Genomic DNA, 14,743 nt, shown 5'->3' with positions numbered 1-14,743 from the left:
GGGATGCAGATAAATTGGTTACTCACGTTATGGTTCAGATGGGCTATATGTACAAAGACACATTGAGCTCATGTCCACCAACCTATGGAATTGCCCTGCTGCACATTCCACACATTAATGGAATGACCAACTTCAACCCTAGATTTTACACTATACCATATCCTAAACCTAACATAAAACCCTATTGCAACCCTAACCTTAACCCTATATCTTGAACAAAATAAGCGCAGAGAGATTGTCTTGAGAGCCATTATCATGTCACCCACCATAATGCCATCAAAACCAGAAGTAATTTAGGTTATAATGACATTTCAAAATTTAACTTGTTTTTTTGTTTACAAAACAGTTATATGCACAATACATTGATTAATGTCAGTCACTCAAACAATACTTCAATTTTTGCAGATTTAACCATATGATACATGCAGCTCTTCATTGAATCATGGATCTAAAGGATCCATGATTGAATCACAGTAGATTGCCAAAATGGTAATTCTAAATTTACAGGAAGGAATGAGAAATGAGATTTATTTCACATGATGATGAGGAGAAAATTAGAATATTTCATGTAATAAAATACAAAAGAAATAGTGATGCCATTGTTCCCCTCATTTGTAACCGACCAGGCTGTGTATAAAACTGGTTTGCGAAGTTAAGTGAAATTTTGATACACATGTCATAATTTCCTCAGATTCTTTATCTGATATTGATAACATTTTCAATGCTAATATGCAGTAGGAATTGAATTCCTTGTTTAATTTCATTCAAAATCACAGCTACATTTTAGTGATTGCAGTCACACACTGTACACATATAAAAACATTGATTTTAACCCTTTGAACCCGATAGGCCGGAATACCGGCCTACCAGTGAACGCGCATATACCCAATAGGCCGGAATACCGGCCTACAGCTATGTGACTTCAAAAACATGGATTCTAAATGTCAGGTGATCTTTTAAAATGTCATCTTTCTAGTACGTGTAGGAATATTTAGTCGATAATTTCATTCAAGATTTGCAATGATTTCGGAAGGATTTAGCATAAAAAATGGCCAAAATATGCCACTTTCGCATGTGCGGTAATACACGGTGTAATACGCGGCGACTCAAGTGCTTACTGTGGGGAAGCAATTGATATACAGTGCGTCCCCAAAAAAACTATACACTTTTGAAATGGCTGCCAAATAAAAAGTATATCACTTTGGGGGGAAAGACTTACATACATGGAAGCCTATAAAGTCAACTTTAAAATGACACCAAAAAGTTGGAAAACTTTTCATGCTTGAGCGAGCACTGCCCACTAAAACAAAGGGTATGGAAATTAGGGTGGGCAGGAATTAGCCTTCCAATTTCTTTCAGTTTTTGAGATGCGAGTCCCTTGGAACTTGCAAAGTTGAGGATGTTTTGATAAATCAATGATCAAGCATTATCAATTTAGGTTTTTAGAGCAAATTTTAAGAATTATTAAATTGAAATTTAATGTATGAGTGAACATGAAATACAATTTTTCACTTTTTAAGTGGATCTCAGCAATGTGTTCATGGAAGTCAGAATATGGATAGGACTTAGGTGGGGGAAGTAGGTTGACGGGATATGGGTCAACAGAACACTTAACCCCCCCCCTCTCTCTCTCTACCCCTTTCACCCCTCCTGAGAGACTAGCCTTTGCTAGGGTGAGCAGGAATTAGCCTTAATTCCATTTTTTTTTTGAGGTGAGTCCTTTGGAACTTGCAAAGTTAAGGGTGTTATGCTAAATTACTGATAAATGGAGATCCGTTTTGGTTTCTTAAGCAAATTTCACGAGTTACTAAATTGAAATGTAATGCATGAGTAAACAGGAATTGTAATTTTAGTGTAGCATTTTTCGTTTATTATGTGGATCTTAGCAAGTGTGCTTGTGAGAGTCAGAGTAATGTGATGGTACCTGTTACATGCAAGGGGATGAGATAGGGTAAGACTGGGTTAAAGGGGCATTCTTCTTTGTGTTCTCTTACAAATTACATGTCATGTACTCACCCCGCCCTCCACCCCTTTCTTTCTCTTGGTTGGTATTTAAAACTTAAAATGCCAAGTGACTGATGGTTGATGGGTCTTTCTTTTCCATTGAATGATTTATTAAGAACTTGACTAATTATGATAATTTATGAAATCATTTATTGAAAAAGCTGAATGTTTGATTGATAATGTATTGAAAAAGGTGAATATTTGATTGATGACATTGATTGAGTTTATTTACTAACAGATTGTTGATTGAATGATTGATAGATAAAAGTTGATGATCTAATTTTCAGAATTTATTATCAAATTGAGAGTCCGCTTTGCACTTAATGCGTACATGTAATAGCAATCAGTCTCAATCTCAACAGGAGGGGGGAGGGACGGACCTGTAGGAGGGAGGCTAAACGTTCTGTTGACCCTTTTCCCATCAGCTTACTTCACACACTGAAGTCATTTCTTACTCCTATTCTCCTGACTCCAATGAACACACTGCTGAGACCCACATTGTAAGTTAAAATGCTTCACTAAAGATTGCAATTCATGCTTACTCATGCATGGAATTTCAATTTGATAATTCATGAAATTTGCTCTAACAATTTAAATTGATAATGAATGACCATCAATTCATCAGAACACCCTCAAGTTTGCAAGTTCCAAGGGACTCGCCTCTCAAAAACTGAAAGAAACCGAAAGGCTAATTCCTGCCCACCCTAATTTTCATACCCTTTGTTTAAGCGGGTAGTGCTCACTCAAGCATGAATAGTTTTCCAACATTTTGGTGTAATTTGAAAGATGACTTTATCGGCTTTCCATATGTATAAGTCTTTCCCCCCAAAGTGATATACTTTTTATTTGGCAGCCATTTCAAAAGTGTATAGTTTTTTTTGGGACGCACTGTATATCTGACTTTGGTGAAAACAGTGATTTTGAGCCCAAAACAGACACTAAAGTTGATATTTCTGTTTGTAGACTAGGTCTACGAAAAGGTAAACAACTTCAGCCGGCTCGGTCTGGATACTAGCGGGGGAAGATGCCGTTGGGTCTCGAATCATGGAATTTTGTCAATGTGGTCGATACGTGCGAATAATTCAGGGTATGGGTCACCGCCGCCCCTAATAATTCAGGGTTCAAAGGGTTAATAACACAATATAAATATTCATTATTATTTAAATTTGACAGGCATACAGAATGACTACAATAACATACCGGTACTGTACATGTACAAGTTTGTCATTATGTAATCTGTAATTTGATATACATGTACATGTATTAGTAATTTCGAAGTGAATCTCAAATAAAGTTGCTACGTACATTGTATGAGAATGTGTTTCATGTTTCACACACTAGATGTGATTGCCTAAAATAGATCTCATCAGGTGGAATGAGTAATCAGAGATTAGCCCCCTGCGATCACAGGAAATCAGGAAAGAATTTTTACCAATCGCTTTACATCTCTAGACCTAACAAGACTAATCTGGTCTTTCCTTGACAAAAATTATTTTAGGTTTGCATTTCAAAACATTTGTGCCATTTATGTACTTTCATGTTGATACTGTTCATTTAGATATTGTGAATGAGGAAGTTTGATCTGTTTTTTGAGGGGTGAGGGGTACAGAACATGTACTGTATGTATCTGCAATGGAGTACCATGATTTGGTTAGGGCATCAGTCTTGCACACGATATTTGATGCAAGGGTTACATTTGCCTGTGTCAAGTTGTGATAAATCTGGAGATCATTCATTTTATCTAAGAATGAATTGAATGTATTGTCAGATGTTACTGTCTGTGTAAAAGATGCAAACTGAAGTCTGATATTCAAGGGTCTAAATTTGTAATAAAATCTGCAAATTTATTATTGTACATTCAATACCCAATTTCACTGTGGATTTTCATGGTTCTCCTAATTTTTTTTGGCAGGTGTCACCTTTATAATTTTTTCATTCATGGTTTTCAAAAAGAAAAATGACAAAACAGTAGTCAATATTTTCATACATTTTCTTTGTTTTTAGATTAGATTAGAATTGGATGGATTAAAAGTTTTAAAACTGAAGTAAAAATAGGATAATATTCTAGGAGTGGGCTATACATGGGTCAAAAATACTTTTTTTGTCATTTTAATATGACAACAGTTTTTATCTATTCCTTGTAATGTATCTCAACATGAAATGACAATATTTTTTGTCTCGGGTCGGAGAAAAAAGTGTGCCGGGCCAAAATCCAAAATGGCCGCCAAAACCCCCCAAAATCACAGTTTTGGCTACAACTTCTTTATTTGGTGGTCTTTTTCCCTGGTTTTGGTGTCCATTCATATGTTTTTGTGGGCAGGCAATTTGTTTTACCTGAAATCAGCACTTAAAAACCATTATTTGTAGAGTTAAAAGGTGATTTTTCCCTAAATTTACAAATTTTAGACCCTTTTTTCAGCCAAAAATTAGGTTTCACCGTCTCGTGGTTCTTGGATATTGGACGATACAAGCTCCGCAATAGCAAGTAGTTTCATGTAGCTATATTGCTCTTATTCCTCTACTTTAGGTTTTACGGATATTTGCGAAATATATAATATTAAATAAAAATAGTTATTTATCTGTAGGGGCTATACAGTATACATAGTATTGTACATACTGCACTGCATACATGTACATGTATGTCCATGCATTGACCACCATGACATGGTCTGTATAGTGTCATAGAAATGAGCTACTGAGAAATTGAAGATACTGTATGTTTTGTCTCAGAAGTTGAAGATATGCTTTGTAAATTATGCTCATTCAGGGGGTGGAGAGAGGAAAATATTAACAATGGATTATAGTCAACCCCTCATTATGGCACTTACACTGTGGCTATTCTGATTATGGTAACTTTGCCATCCAATGGTAACTTGCATGCATGGAATCCTTTATTCTGATTGGCCGTTGAACAGTGTTACCTTGGTAGTTACCCGACCCCATAAACATAGGGTTAGACCACCAGGTAAAAACCAGCCTCCAAATGAAGAAGATATGGCTAAAGCCTGCTAAAAATGTGATGTACGTACATATACATGTACACGTAGATGATTCTTGTGTGCAATTTATGTTTATCATCCGGTTACATCATGTACATCAGCTAACAAGTAATCAAATTCACAAGTCACAATCTAATTCTAAACCTCAGGAGCTCACTTAAAATATGACACTATACATGTAGTTTATACATGTATGCAGGACTTATATATATGTCATATATGTCATGGTGGTCAATGCATGGATATATGCAGTGTACAGTATTATGTACAGTACATTGTACATGTATATACCGTACAACCCCTATGGATAAATGACATTTTATTTGATTTGATTTCGCAAATATCCGTGAACCCCGATTTTGGAATAAAAGCAATATAGCTATAAAAAGCTGCTTACTGCTGGTCAACTGTTATCGTCTAACATCCAAGAACCACGAGATGATGGAACCTAATTTGGGGCTAAAAACAGGGTCTAAAAATTTGAAAATTTAAGTAAAATCACCTCTTAACTCTACAAATAATGGTTTAAAAGTACTAATTTTAGGTAAAACAAATTGCCTGCCCCCCAAAACATATGAATAGACACCAAAACCAGAGAAAAAGACCACCAAATAAAGAAGTTGTGGCCAAAACTGTGATTTTGGGGGGTTTTGGGGGCCATTTTGGATTTTGGCCTGGCACACTTTTTTCTCGGACCCAAGACAAAAAATATTGTCATTTCATGTTGAGATAAGGTAAAAGGAATACAAAAAAACTGTTGCCACAGTAAAACCAAAAATCACCCATTTATAGCCCACTCCTATTAATAAAGGAAATTTTTATACACCCTGTATGCACAGCAGCAATTACTACACTGCCATGAATCATGTACATGGACAGAGATTAATTCCATGCATGTACCTTTAATGAAAAACCCGGGATTTAAGTCAAGTTGATTGATACTAAATTGATTGGCTATTGATTGGCTTAGTATACACCTTTATACACCTTGTAGACACGGCAGCAATAACTGCAGAGGAGACTGCTATGACCTACCTGATGGAAAGAGACAAGCTCCTTGCACTTAATGAAAAACTCACACAGGAGCTTCAAGAAATCAGTCAATATCAAGGGGGAGAAAAGTAAGTCAAAATTTGTGTGTTTCATTTGAAAAAAAAAGGAATCAAGGAATAGACTATGACATTTAAAATGACCTTGATTAAATTGCAATAAATGGAGGTAACACTTCATTATGCCAGGAATCACTTTACTTACTTACTGACTGCCCATTTTGCCTCCTGGCATGTAGAGCAACAACAAAGGATCTCCACTCCTGGTGGTCCTAGACCGCCTTCTGAACGCTCCTCTAGGTCATGTTCAGATCAGGAATCAGATCATGCAAGACTCTAGTCTTGATTTGCACATGTTTGTTTGTTCATGGTGGTGACTCGTGACCTTTTTTTTTTTAAGTCATCTAAACCATATTTCCCCTCCTGACAATAATTTCCAAGTATACCACTGGTGACAGTATAGTGTGTTTTATTTCTTATTGTTAATTACCATGTGTGTGAGTGATTTCACATTATTTCTTGAACAGTCCAGAGTTTAAAATGCTAACTTGTCAGCTTTGGTTGACTATTTCCTTTTAGTTCACATAAATTTCAAATGTCATTCAACAAACACTTCCAATCAAATTATGCATATGTTGATAATACTCTAATTATTCAAATTCATCTCTTGATGTTTGTAGAACAATGACATCGTCAGGCAGTGCTGGCCTTTTGACAAGTATGACGAAATCATTCCGCAGCTTGACCAGCGCCACCACTAGTCCATCTCCTACCAGGGAAGAAAAGCTCCCTCTACCCCAGACTCCAAGTTCCCCTTCAGCATCAGACAATCTGGAACAGAGTATGTTAAAGGTAATAATAATAATATAGGTACATTTACCCAGGGAAGCCACTTCAGTTCTGAAAACTGTTCTCCCAGTGGGCCCTGCTATTATTACCCCGGCTGTAGCTGGGCTGCCTAGGCGCTTAACCCTTTGCGTGCGACGGGCTTCCACAGAAGCCCAGCGAGTCGTTCACTTAGCTACGACGGGCTTCTACAGAAGCCGAGATTTGTTTGGTTTAATTCGATGAAGTTTTTCAGCTTTTTCGTAATTGTTATGTACTAAAACCTCTGCCACTATTTCCTTTATAAACCTATTTCGATAACTAAATTAAAAAAAATATACAGCTACGTAAGGAAAAATCCCCAAAATAGGAAATCATTTCAACTTTACCCTAATTTTTCGTTGGAGTCAGACGGGGAGGATAAATTTTGTGACGTGCACGTACGCGCGCGCACTAGGCCTGATCACGTGATTTGATCCATATCGTTGTCCTGAAAGATAAGCTAAAATCTTTTCTGCAAGATCGTCACGTAATAAGCTACGCGTTTATTCACCATTTTCGTCTTATTTGTTTCATCAAGGAGATATCACTCTAGATAGAATGATATCTCCTTGGTTTCATAGATCGATTGTATTTTCAGAAAAACAAAAAGCTTGTAATGTCTTAGTACTTTGAGCTGATCTCGGTGCACTTTTGAACTTTTTCCCTCCCCATCATCCCTCTTCTCATTATTTTTGTCTACTATTCTGAAAAAAAGAGAAAAGAAAGCAGTTTAGCACACCATTCATTTTATGCTCTTTTTAAAAGGGAAACGTCAATGTAGTTCATGATATCGGCACTACCCAAACAAAAGAATGTCTGGGCGGCCACTCAAACAAATTCCTTCCGAAAAGAGCAGGATACAGATGGTCAATTAACGCCCCGAACAAAAGGAAGGTTAGTGTTTATCGGCAGGATTACCTATTGAATGCTTTTCGTACTTAGCAATACAAAAAGTTTTTATGAATACTTTTTTCGACCAACATACCGTATCTAAAGAAAAAAAAATTGTCTCAATTACCGACAACACAGGTGCTTATGACATCAGTCAGTGATTCATATTGCATAAAAGCGCTTCCCCTGGGTGATGATGCATATAAGGATGAAAGAAGAATCATTTAGGAAAATGATAGAAAAAAAATGTTCAGATGTAACGGAGAACGAGAGACAATGAGAGACAGAGATAAAAGGGGAAATAAACATGTGCGCTTTTGCTAAAATTCCATGAATATCTACTTAAACGAATAACAACATGACTTTTTGTTAGATTAATTAAAAAAAAATCCCAAAACGTTTGTTTGTCGCAACTCGGTCCTCAGACCCTTGTCAAACTGATGACTTGTTATTATTATTCTTGTTTGACCTAGCCCCCCACCCGATGGAAATGTTCTGACCTACACTCTAATATTGCTTGTTTGTCTCCTCTCTCCTATTTTCTGTGTAACGCGGTAGAAGAGATAAGAATAAAGACCGTCCTGGCCAGTTTTTTCCCCGTTACGACCAAAAAAAAAATCGCATTTGGGGCGCTTACCATGGTTAGCATCCAAACCAAAATATTTGGAAAAAGATTTATGTTATACCGGGACAGCAATGTTTTTTTTATGGTGCAGGGTTTGAGCTGTGGGACGGGGGTGAATCGGCTAAAAAAAATCAAAATTTTTTAATTCATGTCATTTTACAGAATGAATTTATAATAGGTTAGGTTTTAGAAGCTCTTTATCTTATTCTCCTTTTTTCTCCCAGATGAGAATTTTTGCATTGAAAATTTGACTGAAATGGAGGATATACATGTAGAATGATTTATGATACGAAATTACGTTAAGGCACCCACTATAAAGAAAACACGTTTGTCTGGCGTGTCACCCGACAGAACCCTCTCAATCCTACAAACTTTAATTCATGTTTGACCTACACCCCCCCCCCAAAAAAAAAGGGTTGATACCGACCCAAATTTTATTGATTTTCCTACTTTTTCGCGAATTTCTTCTTTTTTTTTTACTGGCGAATAGCGTGGTAGAAAAGATTCATATTTCCGTTACTGCAAACATTTGGGGCGCTTACCCTGGTTAGCATTAAAACCAAAATATCTTATTTTTTTAATAAAAACAGGGGCCGCTGAGCTTTTTGATAATGGAGGGGTTGAGCTGAATGTGGGAGGGAGTGGACTGTCCAAAAAAAAATCACAAATTTATATAGACTTCGGATTTTTTGTACATGTTTGCTGAAAGGGGTGAGGACTGAAACTTCCTACCAACTCCGCAGCCTCTGTACTATTAGATAGAACGATTAAAACGAAAGAGACAAAAATGAATTCTTACTATTAGGAATGCTTTTTTACAATTTATTTATTACTTTGTTTTCGGTTGTGAAATCAAGGAGACAAATTAAAAATAGAACAAAACGAAAGAACAAATTAAAAAAAAACACTTTTGACTGCGGATGCTATAATTTATTCAAGAAAAAATACTTTCTCTTACTTTCAGTAATTGCTAGCATGGCTCTTTTTTAGGGAAAAGTAAGATAAAGAAAGAAATGTAGAAAGTGACAAGAAGAGAGAGGGTTGGGAGATATGATTTCAGACTTACAATTTTAGTCACTTTTACTTGTTTAACTCTTTGAAATAATTTCAGGATATTACAAATTGAATACTGGTGCGTATACTGCAGGAACAAAATTATTTTATTATCATAGCTGCGTGGAAAATCGAATTAAATGAGACATATAATTTATGAAAAAATCTCAAAAATGTCTTTTAGTGAAAGATTGAGGCCTCTGTCTTGCCCTAAGCCCCAAGTTCACAAAAAATAGTTTAGTCGTGCATTTTTATACGATGATCCTCATCATCATTTTGTCTTTTGCGAAAGATATCTACCTACGTTATCAATATAGAAAATGGAAGATGATATAAAATTTATTGTGAAGTGACAGTTACAATAGTGATTTTAAAAGGTTTTTCGGGATATTAATTTGAGAAACGGGGGGGGGGGGACCCCTAAATTTTCCACATGATGACCACGATGCAATTGGACGAGAGGCCCACAAATGCAACCATCTCCGATCAATACAAGTTGGCAAAATCGAGGCATACTCTCGGAACCGTTTCCGATGAAGAGAGAGAGGGGGAGACGTAAGATGTAATGTAAAATGACAGGTACTGAGAAGAAGAAAATAGAGAGAAAGGATTGAGGGGGATGGGGGCGGGTATATACCTCTTAATCCAAATCGGGGAGAAGGAAGACGATACAGATATAATTTAAATGAGAAGAACTCAGAGAAAAAAGGGTGTAGAAGGGAGGGGATATAGAAAGACGATAGATATAAGAAAGGGAATGAAAGCGGTAGAAAATACATTTAGTTACAGGTTAGAAACCAGAGAAAGAGAAAACGAGGAAATCCCTAATTGGTACCGTTTTATAAATACATGTACATTTTATATTGACAAACGCGCAATAATTTAAACAAATTTACCATCCGCCAGTCAAATAGAAGGATTTCAGTAGCTTTTTAAAACGGCCCCTGGTACACTTTTGAACCCCTCCCACTTTCTCTCGTTCTCTCATCTTATTGCTCTTATTTTTGTCTTCTATTTCAAAGGAAATAAACAGAAAATAAAGCAATTTAGAACACCGTTTATCCTCTGCTCTTTTGAAAGTGAAAACGTCCACGCAGTTCTTGATCTCAGCACTCAAAACAAAAGAAAGTCATGGCGGACACTCAAACAAATTCCTTATAAAAAGAGCAGGAGTCAAATAGCCAACGCCCTGAATAAAAGGAAGATTAGTGTATTTCGTCAGGATGACCTACTGAATGCTTTTCGTATTTAGCAATACAAAAATCTCTTAGGAATACTGCTTTTCATATGACGACAGTAAAATTAAAAAAAGTAAAAGTTTACTCACTTATTGACAAAAACATGCAGGCGCTTAAGACATGGCAAGAACATTTTCTTCTTGAGCATTCAAATTCAATTCAAATTTATTTATTTCACTTCCATCAATTGTACATACATGAATTGTATACCATATATAAACATAAATATTTGTATACGTTGCAAAAAAAAAGAAAATAATGATACATATGTTGTGAAAAAAAAACAAAAAAAAACCAAACAAACACTTAGACAATTTGGGCAACACATTGTAGGTTTTAAATAAGTATACTATTTTTCAATAGAAATTAAATTATGACAGTGACAGTGACAGTGACAGCATGACAGTGCTTTCTTCATGAAAAATACAATTTCCCCTGGGTGATGATACACATAGGGATGGAAGAAGATGCAAGTGAGATTAAAAAAAGAATAGAAAATGCAAATCGAGATACATGTATAGGAGAATGATAAAACGACAGAAGGATGAGAGGGGAAAAAAGAGGAAATAGACCAAACGGGTATAATGTAAAGCATAATGTGCGCTTTTGCTATTGCATGAATATTTACTTATAAAGAATTATAGATTAGCTGAATGTGGGAGGGAGTGATCCGGCCAAAACAAAATCACAAGTTTATGGACTTTGCGTTTTTGTATACTTTTGCTGAATGGAGGGGGGTGCATGGACTGACGCCTCCTACAGACTCCAACGCCTCTGTACTATTTAATTGAACGATTGAAAAGATAGAGACAAAACGGGATATAAATCTTTCATGATTTATTTATTACTTTTGTATTCGGTTGTGAAAAAACCCAGAACGGTTAAAAAATGAATAAAATGAAAGAACAAAATAAAACACTTTTAATTTAGATGCTACAATTTCAATAGATAAAAATAATTTACTTTCTCTCATTGTGACGGACAGTAATCGGTAGCATGGTTATTTTTGGAGGGAAAAGGGGGATAGAAAAATGAAACGTAGAACGAGACGAGGAGAGCGTTGGGAGGTATGATTTCAGATCCACTATTCGAGTCACATTAATTTTATCCCCTTCACTCTTTGAAATTGCAACAGGAAAACAGATCGAATACTGGTATGTAATCTTCAGGAACAAAATTATTTTTATTACAAACAATAATTCATGAAAAGAAGAAACCAAAGGCGATTTTTAGTGACACATTGAGGCCACCGTCTTGAAGGCCCAGAAGCCAAAAATCACAAATTAGTCTCGGACTTTCGTTGCGCAACATCATCATTGTACTTGCAAGGGAATATTTACCCTTTTTTATTCATTCTGGAAAATAAAGGTATTTGGTATGCTGTGATTTCACCCAAAACGGATTATCGTCGTAATTATACACTTTGCAAATGATCTCTATACAAAATACAAGGGGCTAAAGAGACCATTTATGAGTAGCGTGAAGAAAAAAGCACTAGAGCAGACAACAAAGCGGTATCGATCGAACCCGACCCGTCCATGCGTGCTGAATGCCCTTACGCATTTTTGTACACAGTGCCTATTGACTTGGGAAAAAGCGAAGATTTGACCGTAAAATAACACGACTATTTCCTAGTAAATTTCTGAACTATTCTGTTGATTTGAGAAGCAAAACCTTCATTTCTAGAAAGAAAAATGTCTGATCTTTCATCTTTATATTTACTAAAAATCCTAAAAATACTTCAGTTTGGCGCAATTAGCGATTGTTTAGGAAAACACCACCACAGATCCAAATACCAGCAATGTACCAAACGGCTCCGCCGCAGGGAGAGGTATCCGGTTTCGCGGGCCCGCACGCAAAGGGTTAAGCATTCCAAGGAATTTCTTCCTACCGTGTACCCATTCACCTCACCTTGGTTGAGTGCAGCACAATGTGGACAAATTTCTTGCTGAAGGAAATGAACCCACAACCCTCTGTTTCAAGGTCAGAAGACTAATCCACTGGGCCACAACGTTCCAATAACCCCTTGTTATCTAGAATGACAATATTCTGGTACATAACGTCTTTTTGCACATGCATGTACCATACCTCAAAAAATTTAATTGTTAGAAAAAACACATCCTTCCAGCAAAGGAGGGAGGGGGTACATATTCTAATTAAATCTTTGATGAACCCTTAATACCTTTTTTTTGACAATCTGGAAGTCAGTTCATTCATTAGCTCACCTAGACATGACTCCTTATAAATGAATTAAACCTTTGAATATGAAAAACTAGGTCTCTCATTCCTATATTTGTCTTGTTATCAGACTCTCCCTCTCCCGCCCCCCTATTCACAGTAGTATCTGGGTGGTGTTTCATAAAGCTGTTCGTAAAGTTACGCACAACTTTATACTTATACATAAGTCAGCTACATAGGGATATATCATATAGCACAAGAAATGGTCACCAGTCGTGCGTAAAGTCATTCGTAACTTACGAACAGCTTTATGAAACAGGCCCCAGTATACGTAAAGATTGTGTGTTATGAACATTTTGATTTCAAGGTAGATTTATACTAGAACGTTTGTACTTACTACTTACCGGTGACTGTAGTTTGATATAAACACATGTCCGTCTTACTCTGCATGCCAGCATAGATCCATCCATGTACATGATCAAAGTATTATTGTGTCTTCGTATTTCTCTAGGCACAGAAAGATACCGAGCTGCTTCGAGCCGTGGTAGTTCCCCTGGAAAATGAGATTGAAAGCCTCAAACAAAAATTATCAGATGTACACAGTGACAACAGGCTTCTGCAAGCAAGGCTAAAGGTGTGGATTTTACATTTTGAGAAACTTCATGTATGAGTTTGACACTAGATATCAGGCCCAAGTCATATTGTTTTTCATTATTACCTGGGCCTGTTTATCGTTTTTTCCTGGTGAACGAATGACATACATAAGAAATTCAGTTTCACCGAAGACTAAAACATCAACCAGTATAGAAACTAAATTTTGAAATCTACATTAAAACTATCACATGATATTTGATTTATAACCTTTAATCGAACCAAGTGGGATCATGGAAATAAGATTACCTAGCAGGATATCTCAATTTACTTGCGTGAATTTATAAACCTATAACATTATCATTTTGTTGCATTATATATGAGCGTTGCAAATTTGTTATGTTTGTTTGCAACTCATAATTTCTCGTCTGTAGAGTTATAGCACTATCTTGGGTCGAGGTGGGGAGAAATCTTAGTTATAAACAAATATTGCTGAGCGCACCAACCTAGAATGCAACAATATTGTATAACTGCCTCTTTGTGGAATGAAATCTAATATATTAAACTTTTAGGTAAAAACAAAGGTTTACGTGTGACTGAAAATTGCACTTAATTCCCAGTTGCCTGTGGTAAAAAAGATATCACTATATCAACAGAGATCTAAGTACACCTTACTTCCTGAAACCCTGATATCAATAAAGCTGAAAAATGAAAGTTAATGGCCAACTCAGATAAGCGCATACGGGGCCATGTGCTTCGAAATAGACCTGTCACCTGACAGGAATGCCTTGCTTATTTCTCAGTAATACGCATTTTCTGCTAGAATCATTTTGAATAAGAATTTTATAATTATGCACAATTGGGTGGTCATTTAATTGGACTTTGAGATCTGCGCTACAAGTAGCATTTACAATGAACTGACCTATGCTCCGTTGTTTGTACATACAGAAAGCTGTCGGCAGCAAAGACTTTAGTGATGCAGTTCCATCAGCCGATGACTATGAAGTTACCAAGGATGATGTCAATATTCTCAATGAGAAGGTAAGATCAGCAGTGCCGGTGACGCAAAGCTTAGCGCTTGATCGTAGGGTGGTTACTTAACGCTTGATTACATTGATCGTAAGATGAAATCACGCATTCAAGTCAACTGTACGATCAATCGCTATTAAAGGCCTGTGTCATGGGACCCCAGGATGACTTCAAGTTAGTCTGCAGGCACAGACCCTGATAGAAAGTTTGATCAGCAAG

General features: G+C 36.4%; 1 protein-coding gene across 2 annotated transcripts in view; it reads left to right on the top strand.

Annotated features, from left to right (window-relative positions):
* Positions 1-14,743, top strand: part of LOC129254390 (rab GTPase-binding effector protein 1-like) — a 43,266-nt gene that overhangs the window by 8,655 nt on the left and 19,868 nt on the right. For both annotated transcript variants that reach the window (XM_064115469.1, XM_064115471.1), the window contains exons 4-7: positions 5,998-6,124; positions 6,733-6,904; positions 13,416-13,538; positions 14,444-14,536. In XM_064115469.1, the coding sequence (XP_063971539.1) occupies positions 5,998-6,124; positions 6,733-6,904; positions 13,416-13,538; positions 14,444-14,536 (515 nt within the window). The remainder of the gene's footprint in view (positions 1-5,997; positions 6,125-6,732; positions 6,905-13,415; positions 13,539-14,443; positions 14,537-14,743) is intronic.

The sequence above is a fragment of the Lytechinus pictus genome, chromosome 2, assembly GCF_037042905.1.
Source record: "Lytechinus pictus isolate F3 Inbred chromosome 2, Lp3.0, whole genome shotgun sequence".
In the NCBI taxonomy this organism is placed as follows: domain Eukaryota; kingdom Metazoa; phylum Echinodermata; class Echinoidea; order Temnopleuroida; family Toxopneustidae; genus Lytechinus; species Lytechinus pictus.
This window is presented reverse-complemented; position numbering and strand designations above follow the sequence as displayed.